This window comes from Triticum urartu, chromosome 7A (genome assembly GCF_056163025.1).
Source record: "Triticum urartu cultivar PI428250 chromosome 7A, HENAU_Tu73, whole genome shotgun sequence".
Classification (NCBI taxonomy): Eukaryota; Viridiplantae; Streptophyta; class Magnoliopsida; order Poales; family Poaceae; genus Triticum; species Triticum urartu.
In genome coordinates, this window is record NC_141879.1 from 549,172,725 (window position 1) to 549,187,096 (window position 14,372).

At 39.9% G+C, this 14,372-nt stretch overlaps 1 protein-coding gene across 1 annotated transcript; it reads left to right on the forward strand.

The window, feature by feature from the left end:
• The first annotated feature begins 11,191 nt into the window (after positions 1–11,191).
• LOC125522990 ((S)-coclaurine N-methyltransferase) lies at positions 11,192–14,165 on the forward strand. Its single transcript, XM_048688029.2, has 8 exons — positions 11,192–11,471; positions 11,868–11,976; positions 12,132–12,356; positions 12,644–12,743; positions 12,833–12,943; positions 13,317–13,400; positions 13,528–13,586; positions 13,822–14,165. The coding sequence occupies exons 1-8, from the start codon at positions 11,279–11,281 to the stop codon at positions 14,012–14,014; spliced, it is 1,074 nt and encodes a 357-aa protein (XP_048543986.2). The 5' UTR covers positions 11,192–11,278; the 3' UTR covers positions 14,015–14,165.
• The last annotated feature ends 207 nt before the right edge of the window (positions 14,166–14,372 follow it).

A 14,372-nucleotide genomic window follows, 5' to 3' on the forward strand; every position in this document is an offset into this window, starting at 1 on the left:
TTTGGCACACCCAAGGCACTCATACGGTATCCGGGAGTTGCACAATCTCATGGTCTAAGGAAATGATACTTGACATTCAGAAAAGCTACAGCAAACGAACTACACAATCTTTGTGCTATGCTTAGGTTTGGGTCTTGTCCATCACATCATTCTCCTAATGATGTGATCCCGTTATCAATGACATCTCCATGTCCATAGCCAGGAAACCATGACTATCTGTTGATCAACGAGCTAGTCAACTAGAGGCTCACTAGGGACACATTGTGGTCTATGTATTCACACATGTATTACGATTTCCGGATAATACAATTATAGCATGAATAATAGACAATTATCATGAACAAGGAAATATAATAATCATTTTATTATTGCCTCTAGGGCATATTTTCAACACAAAGTGTTTAGTAGCAAAGTAATATGATAATTATGGTAACGGTAACAAAAGAGTAATGAAAGCAAAGTAATGTTTTTGGTGTTTTGTAGTGATTGTAACAATAGCAACAGGAAAGTAAATAAGCGTAAACCAGTATATGGAAAGCTCGTAGGCATCGGATCAATGATGGATAATTATGCCGGATGTGGTTCATCATGTAACAGTCATAACATAGGGTGACACAGAACTAGCTCCAATTCGTCAATGTAATATAGGCATGTATTTTGAATATAATCATACGTGCTTATGGAAAAGAACTTGCATGACATCTTTTGTCCTACCCTCCCGTGGCAGCGGGGTCCTAATGGAACTAAGGGATATTAAGGCCTCCTTTCAATAGAGAACCGGAACAAAGCATTAGCACATAGTGAATACATGAACTCCTCAAACTACGGTCATCGTCGGTAAGTATCCCAATTATTGTCACTTCGGGGTTAACGGATCATAACACATAATAGGTGACTATAGACTTGCAAGATAGGATCTAGAACTCTCATATATTGATGAAAACATAATAGGTTCAGATCTGAAATCATCGCACTCGGGCCCTGGTGACAAGCATTAAGCATAGCATAGTCATAGCAACATCAATCTCATAACATAGTGGATACTAGGGATCAAACCCTAACAAAACTAACTCGATTACATGGTGAATCTCATCCAACCCATCACCGTCCAGCAAGCCTACGATGGAATTACTCACGCACGGCGGTGAGCATCATGAAATTGGTGATGGAGGATGGTTGATGATGACGACGGCAACGAATCCCCCTCTCCGGAGCCCCGAACAGACTCCAGATCAGCCCTCCCGAGAGGTTTTAGGGCTTGGCGGCGGCTCCGTATTGTAAAACGCAATGATTTCTTCCCTCTTATTTTTTTTCTCCCCGAAAGCAGTTATATAGAGTTGGAATTGGAGTCGGGGGGTCTCTAGGGGGCCCACGAGGTAGGGGGGCGCGCCCCCACCCTCGTGAGAAGGGTGTGGGCCCCCTGGTCTTCATCTTTGGCAAGGATTTTTTATTATTTATTGTAAGATATCCCGTGGAGTTTTAGGTCATTCCGAGAAGTTTTGTTTTCTGCACATAAAACAACATCATGGCAATTCTGTTGAAAACAGCGTCAGTCCGGGTTAGTTCCATTCAAATCATACAAGTTAGAGTCCAAAAAAAGGGCAAAAGTGTTTGGAAAAGTAGATACGTTGGAGACATATCAACTCCCCCAAACTTAAACCATTGCTTGTCCTCAAGCAATTCAGTTAACAAACTGAAAGAAATAAAGAAAAACTTTTACAAACTCTGTTTGCTCTTGTTGTTGTAAATATGTCAAGCTAGCATTCAAGTTTTCAGCAAAGATTATAACTAACCACATTTGCAATAATTCTCAGGTCTCATGATTACTCATATCAATAACATAATCAACTAGCAAGCCATAATAATAAATCCCGGATGACAACACTTTCTCAAAACAATCATAATATGATATAACAAGATGGTATCTCGCTAGCCCTTTCTCAGACCGCAAAACATAAATGCAGAGCACCTTTAAAGATCAAGGACTGATAGACATTGTAATTCATGGTAAAAGAGATCCAATCATAGTCACACCCAATATAAATTAACAGTAATGAATGCAAATGACAGCTGCGCTCTCCAGCTAGTGCTTTTTAATAAGAGGGTGATGAATCAACATAAAAGTAAATAGATAGGCCCTTCACAGAGGGAAGCATGGATTTGTAGAGGTGCCAGAGCTCAGTTTTAAAATAGAGGTGAATAATATTTTGAGCGGTATACTTTCATTGTCAACATAACAACCAAGAGATGGCGATATCTTCCATGCTACACACATTATAGGCGGTTCCCAAACAGAATGGTAAAGTTTATACTCCCCCTCCACCAACAAACATCAATCCATGGCTTGCTCGAAACAACTAGTGCCTCCAACATACATCAGGTCCTAGGGGGAGTTTTGGTTGCAATTATTTTGATTTAGTTTGCATAAAGCATGGGACTGGGCATCCCGGTGACCAGCCCTTTATCTCGTGAGTGAGGAGCGGAGTCCACTCCTCTTGAGAATAACCCACCTAACATGGAAGATAGGGACAGCCCTAGTTGATACATGAGCTATTCGAGCATACAAAACAAGATGATTATTTGAAGGTTTAGAGTTTGGCACATACAAATTTACTTGGAACGGCAGGTAGATACCGCATATAGGAAGGTATCGTGGACTCATGTGGAATAACTTTGGGGTTTAAGGAGTTTGGATGCACAAGCAGTATTCCCGCTTAGTACAGGTGAAGGCTAGCAAAAGACTGGGAAGTGACCAACTAGAGAGCGACAACAACCATGTACATGCATTAAAATTAATGAACATTGGATGCAAGCATGAGTAGGATATAATCCACCATGAACATAAATATCGTGAAGGCTATGTTGATTTGTTTCAACTACATGCATGAACATGTGCCAAGTCAAGTCACTTAAATCATTCAGAGGAGGATACCACCCTATCATACCACATCATAACCATTTTAATAGCATGTTAGCATGCAAGGTAAATCATTATAACTCATAGCTAATCAAGCATGGCACAAGCAACTATGATCTCTAATTGTCATTGCAAACATGTTTATTCATAACAAGCTGAATCAAGAACGATGAACTCATCATATTTACAAAAACAAAAGAGGTCGAGTTCATACCAGCTTTTCTCATCTCAGTCAGTCCATCATATATCATCATAATTGCCTTTCACTTGCATGACCAAACGATGTGAATAATAATAAGAGTGCACGTGCATTGGATTAAGCTGGAATCTGCGAGCATTCAATAAATAGGAGAAGACAAGGCAATATGGGCTTTTTTGTCAGATAAACAATAATGCATGTAAGAGCCACTTCAACAATTTAATCATGGTCTTCTCCTACAGATCCCCAAAGAAAACAAAAGAAAAGAAATAAAACTATTTACACGGGAAAGCTCCCAACAAGCAAAAGAAGAACGGCAAATATTTTTGGGTTTTCTTTTTAATTACTACTACAAGCATGGAAAGTAAATTAATTAAAAGCTACAACTATTTTTTTGGTTTTTTTAAGGTTTATTAATCACACAAGAAGAAAGCATTAAAGAAAATAAACTAGCATGGATGATACAATGAAAAAGTATGAGCACCGACATCTAGCAATGAGTGTGTGTGAACATAAATGTAATGTCGGTGAGAAATACGTACTCCCCCAAGCTTAGGCTTTTGGCCTAAGTTGGTCTATGGCCACGTTTGGCCTGGCTGATATCCATAATAATAGTTGTTGGGGTCGTACTATGATGAGGAAGAAGAAGGCTCCGATTGCCACTGGCTGGCAATCATCTCCGGATCCCACTGATAGTTAGACTGTCGTGAAGGATCAAACTGTGGTTCCGATTCTGGCTCCTCGTCTAGTGCAGGGTTCCGGTTCTGGCTCCTCGGCTGGTGCAGGGTTCCGGTAGGCGTGGATATCCGTCAACGAAACAAGGTACTTGCCTACAGTCAAATCAAACAAAGCAGGAACAGGCAAGGTAATAGTCTCGGGATGATGTTTATTAAAGAACAATTGATATTTAAGCTCTCCTACCCTATTCTTAACAATAAAATCATGTGTCGCCATACTTTTATAATCTAAATAAACATGAGGCAGCACTTTTTCTTCCTTCTCAGCATGCCTAATAGGTATGTTAAAATGTGCAGCTAGGCGTGTGGCATAGAGGCCTCCAAAGATGGGACCCTTAGTACGGTTCATACTTAACCGTCTAGCAATAATGCCACCCATACTAAAAGTGTTATCACTGTATAAACCTTGGAGCAAAATAATAATATCAGGGATACTAAGGTTTCCAGAGTTTCCGCAACCAATTAAGCAACGACTAGCAAATAATACAAAGTAACGTAAGACAGGAAAATGTATGCTAGTGATTCGTGCATCAGAAACCTTCCTAGTTTCCCCTACCGTGATAGTATTAATAAATCCCTCCACATCATCATGATGTGGTTCTTCTGTCTTGCCCTCAAAAGGGACTAAACAAATCCGACAAAAATCATAAAGTGACATCTCCTTATGCTCATCATATAAATGAAACTCCACCGTAGGTGGTGAGCTCCTAGAATGAAAATGAAAGTTTTGCACAAAGGTATTTGTGAGCAAGAGATACTGATCGTATTGGTCATGGAGGAAAGCGGTGAGGCCTGCATTATGATCCAACTCATGAAAATCTTCATAAATCCCGGCTGCTCTCAAGAAATCCTCGCAAGGCCATTCACACGCCCGAACCTCCACGGTGCGCGGCAAATTATACTTAGGCTTCAATGCCTTTTCCTTCGAGCTTTGGCTCGATGAGCCCCTCAATAATCTCCTCATCATTTTCTGGAAAATTCTGAAATTTTTAGTAACTTCAAAATAAAAGTAAACCAAACTTAATAATATTGATAGCAACTACTCCTACAAGTGCCTAGAGCCTATATCATGCATCAAAACTACTTTTGACCATATAAATTTGACATGCAAGCTCAAGAACAGGGTCACCTAAGCAGCAAAAATTTGCAATGAATAAAGCACTAGAACAAAAACTAATTGGACCAATGGAGGAGTCACATACCAAGGAACAATCTCCCCAAGCAGTTTTGTGAGAGGTGCTTTGAGCAAGGAGATCGAAAATTGCAGCAAAACGAGTTTGGACTCGGGTTTGAGCTGGTTTTTCGTGTTTGGGGGAGGAAGATGAAGTGTGTGGCTCAAAGAATAAGTGGAGGGGGGCCACCGTGGACCCACGAGGCAGGGGGCACACCCTAGGGGGGTGGGCGCGCCCTCCACCCTCGTGGCAAGGTGGTTGGCCCCCCTGGTGTGTTCTTTGTTCCATAAATCCTCAAATATTCTATAAACAATCATATTTAATTTTCAGGGCATTTGGAGAACTTTTATTTTCGAGGTATTTTTATATTGCACGGATAATCAGATAACAGACAGAAAATTATTTATTTTGTTTCATTTCAACTAAATAACAGAAAGTATAGAAAGGGTACAGAGGGTTGTGCTTCTAGTTTCATCCATCTCATGCTCGTCAAAAGGAATCCACTAACAAGGTTGATCAAGTCTTGTTAACAAACCCATTCTGATTAACATGAAACCAGAGAAATTTCGAATAACACTACATTACCTCAACAGGGATATGCACATCCCCAATAATAAGTATATCATATTTCTTCTTGACGGTAGGAAGAGGAAATTCAAAACCTCCAAATATAATCGATGGAATTTTTCCGATAGAATTGATACTATGAACTTGAGGTTGTTTTCTCGGAAAGTGTACCGTATGCTCATTACCATTAACATGAAAAGTGACATTGCCTTTGTTGCAATCAATAACAGCCCCTGCAATATTAAGAAAAGGTCTTCCAAGAATAATAGACATATCATCGTCCTTGGGAATATCAAGAATAACAAAGTCCGTTAAAATAGTAACGTTTGCAACCAGAACAGGCACATCCTCACAAATACCGACAGGTATAGCAGTTGATTTATCAACCATTTGCAAAGATATTTCAGTAGGTGTCAACTTATTCAAATCAAGTCTATGATATAAAGAGAGAGGCATAACACTAACACCGGCTCCAAGATCACATAAAGCAGTTTTAACATAGTTTCTTTTAATGGAGCATGGCATACTAGTTACTCCTGGATCTCCAAGTTTCTTTGGTATTCCACCCTTAAAAGTATAATTAGCAAGCATGGTGGAAATTTCAGCTTCCGGTATCTTTCTTTTATTTGTAATAATATCTTTCATGTACTTAGCATAAGGATTGGTTTTGAGTATATCAATTAATCGCATACGTAAAAAGATAGGTCTAATCATTTCAGCAAAGCGCTCAAAATCATCATCATCCTTTTTCTTGGATGGTTTGGGAGGAAAAGGCATGGGTTTCTGAACCCAAGGTTCTCTTTCTTTACCATGTTTCCTAGCAACAAAGTCTTTCTTATCATAACGTTGATTCTTTGATTGTGGGTTATCAAGATCAACAGCAGGTTCAATTTCTACATCATTATCATTATTAGGTTGAGCATTATTATGAACATCATCATTAACATTTTCATTAGGTTCATGTTCATTGCCAGATTGAGTTTCAGCATCAGAAATAGAAATATCATTTGGATTATCAGGTGTTCAGCAATAGGTTCACTAGAAGTTTGCACAGTTCTATCATTTTTCTTTTTCTTCTTTTTTGAAGAACTAGGTGCATCAATTTTATTTCTCTGAGAATCTTGCTCAATTCTCTTAGGGTGGCCTTCAGGATACAAAGGTTCCTGAGTCATTCTACCAGTTCTAGTAGCCACTTTAACAGCATAATCATTGTTCTTACTATTCATCTCATTGAGCAATTCTTTTTGAGCTTTAAGTACTTGTTCTACTTGAGTGGTAACCATAGAAGCATGTTTGCTAACAAGTTTAAGTTCACCTCTAATATTAGCCATATAATCACCCAAGTATTTAATCATATCAGCATCTTGTTTTAATTGTCTATCAAAATAAGCATTGAAGCCTTCTTGCTTAAACATAAAATTATCAAACTCATCCAAGCATTGACTAGCAATTTTAGTAGGAGGGTTTTCAGCTTTATCATATCTATAGAGAGAATTTACCTTTACTACCTGTGTTGGGTTATCGAGGTTTGGAGGTTCTTCAATAAATAAAGGATTAAGATCATGTATTTCTTCATCAGGCGGTAAATTGAGACCATGTATTTCTTCAATAGGAGGTAAATTCTTAACATCTTCAGCTTTAATACCTTTTTCTTTCATAGATTTCTTTGCCTCTTGCATATCTTCAGGACTGAGAAATAGAACACCTCTCTTCTTCGGAGTTGGTTTAGGAATAGGATCATTAATAGGAGCAGGAGCTGCCTCAGGAGGTACCCAATTATTTTCATTTGTCAGCATATTATTCAATAAGATTTCAGCTTCATCCGGTGTTCTTTCCCTGAAAAGAGAACCAACACAACTATCCAGGTAATCTCTGGAAGCATCGGTTAGTCCATTATAAAAGATATCAAGTATTTCATTTTTCTTAAGAGGATGATCAGGAAAAGCATTAAGTAACTTGAGAAGCCTCCCCCAAGCTTGTGGGAGACTCTCTTCTTTAATTTGCACAAAGTTGTATATTTCCTTTAAAGCAACTTATTTCTTATGAGCAGGGAAGTATTTAGCAGAGAAGTAATAAATCATATCCTGGGGACTACGCACATAACCAGGATCAAGAGAATTAAACCATATCTTAGCATCACCCTTTAATGAGAACGGAAATATTTTAAGGATATAAAAGTAGTGAGATCTCTTATCATTAGTGAACAGGGTGGCTATATCATTTAATTTAGTAAGATGTGCTACAACAGTTTCAGATTCATAGCCATGAAAAGGATCAGATTCAACCAAAGTAATTATATCAGGATCAACAGAGAATTCATAATCCTTATCAGCAACAAATATAGGTGATGTAGCAAAAGCAGGGTTAGGTCTCATCCTAGCATTTGGAGATTGCTTATTCCATTTAGCTAATAACCTTTTGAGTTCATATCTATCTTTGCAGGCTAAAATAGCTAAAGAAGCATCTTGATCAAATAAATAACCCTTAGGAATAACAAGTGATTCTTCATCATCACTTTCATCTTCATAATCAGATTCAATATTTTCAATCTCTCTAGCCCTAGCAAGTCGTTCCTCTAGAAAATCACTAAGTGGCATAGTAGTATCAGGCACAGAGGTAGTTTCATCATAAGTATCATGCATAGCAGAAGTAGCATCATCAATAACATGCGACATATCAGAACGAATAGCAGAAGCAGGTGTAGGTGTCGCAAGCTTACTCATAACAGAAGGTGAATCAAGTGCAGAGCTAGATGGCAGTTCCTTACCTCCCCTCGTAGTTGAGGGATAGATTTTGGTTTTAGCGTCTTTCAAGTTCTTCATAGTGTCCAGCAGATATAAATCCCAAGTGACTCAGAGAATAGAGCTATGCTCCCCGGCAATGGCGCCAGAAATTAGTCTTGATAACCCACAAGTATAGAGGATCGCAACAGCTTTCGAGGGTAGAGTATTCAACCCAAATTTATTGATTCGACACAAGGGGAGCCAAAGAATATTCTCAAGTATTAGCAGCTGAGTTGTCAATTCAACCACACCTGGAAACTTAGTATCTGCAACAAAGTGTTTAGTAGCAAAGTAATATGATAGTGATGGTAACGGTAACAAAAGAGTAATGAAAGCAAAGCAATGTTTTTGGTGTTTTGTAGTGATTGTAACAATAGCAACGGGAAAGTAAATAAGCATAAACCAGTATATGGAAAGCTCGTAGTCATCGGATCAATGATGAATAATTATGTCGGATGTGGTTCATCATGTAACAGTCATAACATAGGGTGACACAGAACTAGCTCCAATTCGTCAATGTAATGTAGGCATGTATTCCGAATATAGTCATACGTGCTTATGGAAAAGAACTTGCATGACATCTTTTGTCCTACCCTCCTGTGGCAGCGGGGTCCTAATGGAAACTAAGGGATATTAAGGCCTCCTTTTAATAGAGAACCGGAACAAAGCATTAGCACATAGTGAATACATGAACTCCTCAAACTACGGTCATCACCGGTAAGTATCTCGATTATTGTCACTTCGGGGTTAATGGGTCATAACACATAATAGGTGACTATAGACTTGCAAGATAGAATCTAGAACTCTCATATATTGATGAAAACATAATAGGTTCAGATCTGAAATCATAGCACTCGGGCCCTAGTGACAAGCATTAAGCATAGTAAAGTCATAGCAACATCAATCTCAGAACATAGTGGATACTAGGGATCAAACCCTAACAAAACTAACTCGATTACATGGTGAATCTCATCCAACCCATCACCGTGCAGCAAGCCTACGATGGAATTACTCACGCACGGCGGTGAGCATCATGAAATTGGTGATGGAGGATGGTTGATGATGACGACGGCGACGAATCCCCCTCTCCGGAGCCCCGAACGGACTCCAGATCAGCCCTCCCAAGAGGTTTTAGGGCTCGGCGGCAGCTCCGTATCGTAAAACGCGGTGATTTCTTCTCTCTTATTTTTTTTCTTCCCGAAAGCAGTTATATAGAGTTGGAGTTGGAGTCGGGGGGTCTCCAGGGGGCCCACGAGGAAGGGGGCGCGCCCTAGGGGGAGGGCGCCCCCCACCCTCGTGAGAAGGTTGTGGGCCCCCTGGTCTTCATCTTTGGCGGGGATTTTTTATTATTTATTGTAAGATATCCCATGGAGTTTCAGGTCATTCCGAGAAGTTTTGTTTTCTGCACATAAAACAACATCATGGCAATTCTGCTGAAAACAGCGTCAGTCCGAATTAGTTTCATTCAAATCATACAAGTTAGAGTCCAAAATAAGGGTAAAAGTGTTTGGAAAAATAGATACGTTGGAGACGTATCAATAGCATGTCCTGTCCCGCTTGTACAAGTCTTATCCAACCTTAATTATATGATTTCCTTTTTGGTCAAATCTTGATCTAGTATGGAACAACTTTTTGCAAAAGGGGCGGTCATTATACCATGATAAATATAATAACGCATGTACTTCAAGGCCACCCTTATAGGCAAGCAAACAAATGATGCGCTACTCCTAGTCCCACATAGTCTTTTATTCAGATAGAATCTGGTTTAAATTAATTGTCATATTACGACTAATCTGAAGGGAATTTCAGAATATATAAAATGTTTTAATAAAGTAAGATTGATATTAGGAGAAGAGTTATGTTTTGTCTATGATGTGAGGAACTTACTAAACTGGCTGAGTTTTATCGAGATGATTTTGATTCAGATAAACTGCATGATGTTGGTCCTGATGGAATTACCGATATTGCTAAATTAATGGTGCAAAGCAAGTAAACATACTCCTTTTACTTTGGTCTATCAACCTGTAAAGTACATATTGCCGGTTTCCATGGAATTAATTGACCAGTGTTTTTGATATATGATTGTTGTCAACAAAATATGTAATAAAATAGGTGATCAATTAAAGAGTGGTTTTCTAATTTGCTAATGGATGAGAGTTTTCTTATCATTAGTAAGTAGTAACAATGAAAAATCAAAGAAACTTGGAAATGACATTGACTCTACATGTTTCGCTTAATTGTACTTATTTACAACTTAAGAAATTAACATGTCATTTTGTTTTTTTACAAGGAATACCTTATCTAACTACCTATGAAAGTACAAAGTTGTGTGTTTGACTACTTTATTTGAAACGTTTGAAAAGAGGTTTTATGTTTTCATTCAACTGATATTTATTCGTCATGTAGTTTTATGTAACAATTATATGTGGTATGCTATTTCAGTTCCTTATGTTGTCCTTTGAGTGTTAGTATAAGGTTGTAAAACTAATCTGAGATAGACCTATGTACATATCATCCGGGGGGGGGGGGGGGGGGGGGCATTAGCCCTCATCCTTGAATAAGTTGGGAAGATTTTGGGAAAGCTTACCCGGATTTATTAGCACTCTCTACCACCGCAGACAATCGTTAGTTCATGTCCGAATCCTTAGTGAACCCATTGGCAAAACTTTCTGCTCCGCCTACCGCATCCATCCACTGTCACGTTTTTTCCTTGTTGAGACAAATCCACCGTCACGTGCCCCTTCCCCTCGTTATCGAGGCGACGTGTCCGTATCACGTTCACTCGAGCCGCGCCACTGACCAGCCCCAGCCGATTAGGCTGCCACCAACCCAGGCATGGAAACGTCAATCACGGAAGCAAACGGCAGCAGCAGCAGCCGGCGCCGGGAGAGGAGCGAGCAAGAATGGCGGCGGCGGCCGTGGCAGCGCGGGCGTACGAGGCGGCGGCGCGGTCCGCGCTGGCGGCGCTGGAGCGCAACCTCCTGCCCGACGCGGTCACCCGGCGGCTCACGCGCCTCCTGCTCGCGCAGCGCCTCCGCCTCGGCTACCTCCCCTCCGCGCCGCTCCAGCTGCAGGACCTCCTCCTCTTCGCCCACTGTACGCGCCCCCCGCCCAAATGCAGTTTCCTTCGCCCTCGCTGCTCGCTGCGCTGCGACTCTAATCTCCGCAAATACTATCCGAATGTCCGGGCGAACGCCCGGTAGCAGTTCTTTTTTCTTTTTTTGCGAGGGAAACGCCTGGTAGCAGCTTTCCGTAATTTCTCTGAAAATTCGAATTCAGAAATTGTGCCTAGCTACTGTTCCCTCTGACCTACCGTAGAAGTAATTCTTCAGGATAGATGTGAATACGATTGTTGAGTTATGCTATTAGTTAAAAAACGCTCTTATATTATGGGACGGAGGGAGTACTTCGCAAAAAAAGAACTTCTGCTATTAGTTGATTGTTAGTCTGATTCCTTTGTGGTGACGTTGTAAAATTTGGTTTGTGATGCAGCGCTTGAAGGCATGCCCATTGCCATTGAAACGGACACAGCTAAAACCCAACACTACGAGTTGCCGACCACATTCTTCAAGCTAGTGCTCGGGAAAAACCTCAAATACAGGTTTGTGCTTCATGGTGCACACTAGCATCAAGAATGGTTAAATGGCTAGTTTTTTAGCGGTGGAAAAGGTGCCAGGGAGAAAATATTGAATCTTATAATGTTACACTACACGAGTAAAAGCTACTGATTTACCATGTATCTCCATGATTTTGCAGCTCATGTTACTTCCCTGATGATTCGAGCACCCTAGAAGATGCTGAGGTTGCAATGTTGGAGTTGTATTGTGAGAGGGCGCAGCTGCAAGATGGCCAAAGCATCCTTGATGTTGGATGTGGATGGGGATCCCTCTCTCTATACATCGCAAAGAAATATAGGAACTGCAATATTACGGGGATATGCAACTCAACAACTCAAAAGGCTTTTATAGAAGAGCAGTGTAGGTAAGCGCAGCAGTTTTAGTGCTGAGAGGACCTGATGACTGTATTCTTTTGCCATGTAGTGACCACTTTATATTCCTCGTGATAATTTTTAAGTTTGCACCAGAGCGTAGGGATGACAGCTCAATTTGATTTCATTTTTATCATGTTCATGTATCGCTTACTAGTTTCATAATTTTCTAGTTATTTCAAATACTGATCTTTCACATGCATCAACTATTCAACCTTCACTTTTGCTAGACATGCTGACAGAGTTCACTTTGGTGCATATCACCCCATTTCTGTTGCAGGGAAAATGAGCTATCCAATGTTGAGATAATTGTAGCAGACATCAGCAAGTTTGAGATGGAACATTCTTTTGACAGGATCATATCCATAGAGATGTTTGAGGTATAACTTAACTTGGAATTTTCTGTGGTTTCGAGCCCTTTTATAATTCCTCATGGTAAAGAAGTGTTTGTAATGGGCCTGTTATGCAGCACATGAAAAACTACAAGGCACTTCTTAAGAAGATATCCAGATGGATGAAAGAGGATTCCTTATTGTTTGTTCACTACTTCTGCCACAAGACATTTGCGTATCACTTTGAGGTACTTTGATTATCCTGCATTTTCACAAGTCATTTGGTCTTGGCTACATCTGAAATAGCTTTCCCATTACACGGATCATGGTAGTGCCTCTTACATTTGTAGCTCTATTTGTATTCATCGACACATATGTGAAATTCAGTTCTTAACAATCTCGTTCCTACTGATAGTGATAGAAGTTCCTTATGGTAAAAATAAAATCATTCATTACTAGCACTCCACGAGTGTCCTTAGAACTCTTATTCGCCTCTGCATAAGTGAAATAAGTTCGCCTCTGGTACTGAAATGGACTCATTAAGTTATTGTTGAGAGTTGTATTACTATAAATGTATCTGTAGTGTAATCCATGTGAATTGAGACGTCACATTTTCAACAGGACAAGAATGATGATGATTGGATCACAAGGTATTTCTTCACTGGAGGAACAATGCCATCAGCAAACCTCCTTCTCTACTTTCAGGTTAGTACCTAACGGATCTTTCCTCTTGAGTAGGTTGCTTGTCCCTGCCCTAGCCAAATATGAATGTTAGTTGGTTGGCCAGTGATCAAACATCAAATTTTGATATTCAGTTGCTATGATTTTGCAGGAAGATGTATCCGTGGTCAATCATTGGCTTGTCAGCGGCACACATTATGCTAGAACTAGGTATGTCTTTCCTAAGTTTCAAAGTTTCATGTCCCTGTTACTACATGCTTTTCGACATGATTCCTGATGAGCTTAATTGATTAGGTAGGAAATACAAAATACATTCCAGGCCTTGATATTAAAGTGAAAATGTTAATTGTTGAATTTCCTGGTTTGCATTTCGCTACTGATGCAAAGCGAAAGTTCATTGGTGTCTACAGTTTATACAATATAATGACACGGTGTCTACCTGTAGTGAGGAGTGGCTGAAACGTATGGACAAGAACATCACTACCATAAGGCCAATCTTCGAGAAGACTTACGGGAGGGAATCGGCTACTAAATGGATTGCTTACTGGCGGACATTCTTCATCTCAGTCGCTGAACTTTTTGTGTATAACAATGGCGATGAATGGATGGTTGCACATCACCTGTTCCGAAAGAAGTAGAAGTACCGCTGGACATTTCTGGAGCGAAGTAGAATTATATGTTGAGAATCATCCATCACAGAGGCTGTACCTAGTAATATTTTATTTTTTTCTGTGTTGAACGGTTATCTTCCTTGAATAAATTGTACTTCAGTGTTCTGGTACTTCAGCATTGACCCTGGCAATGTCTGTCGAAAATATTTTCTTATCTAAATGGTTTATAAAAAGTTTGCAGTTTCCAAGCGCGAGAAAGAACAAATTTGTATCTCGAAAGATTTACGTGACTGGGGAACACAGATATAGGACCAAATTGTGCTGTTGGAGAAGTATATATGGATTCGGTATCGGAATTGCATTCTTGGTGTTGTACTCCATATTT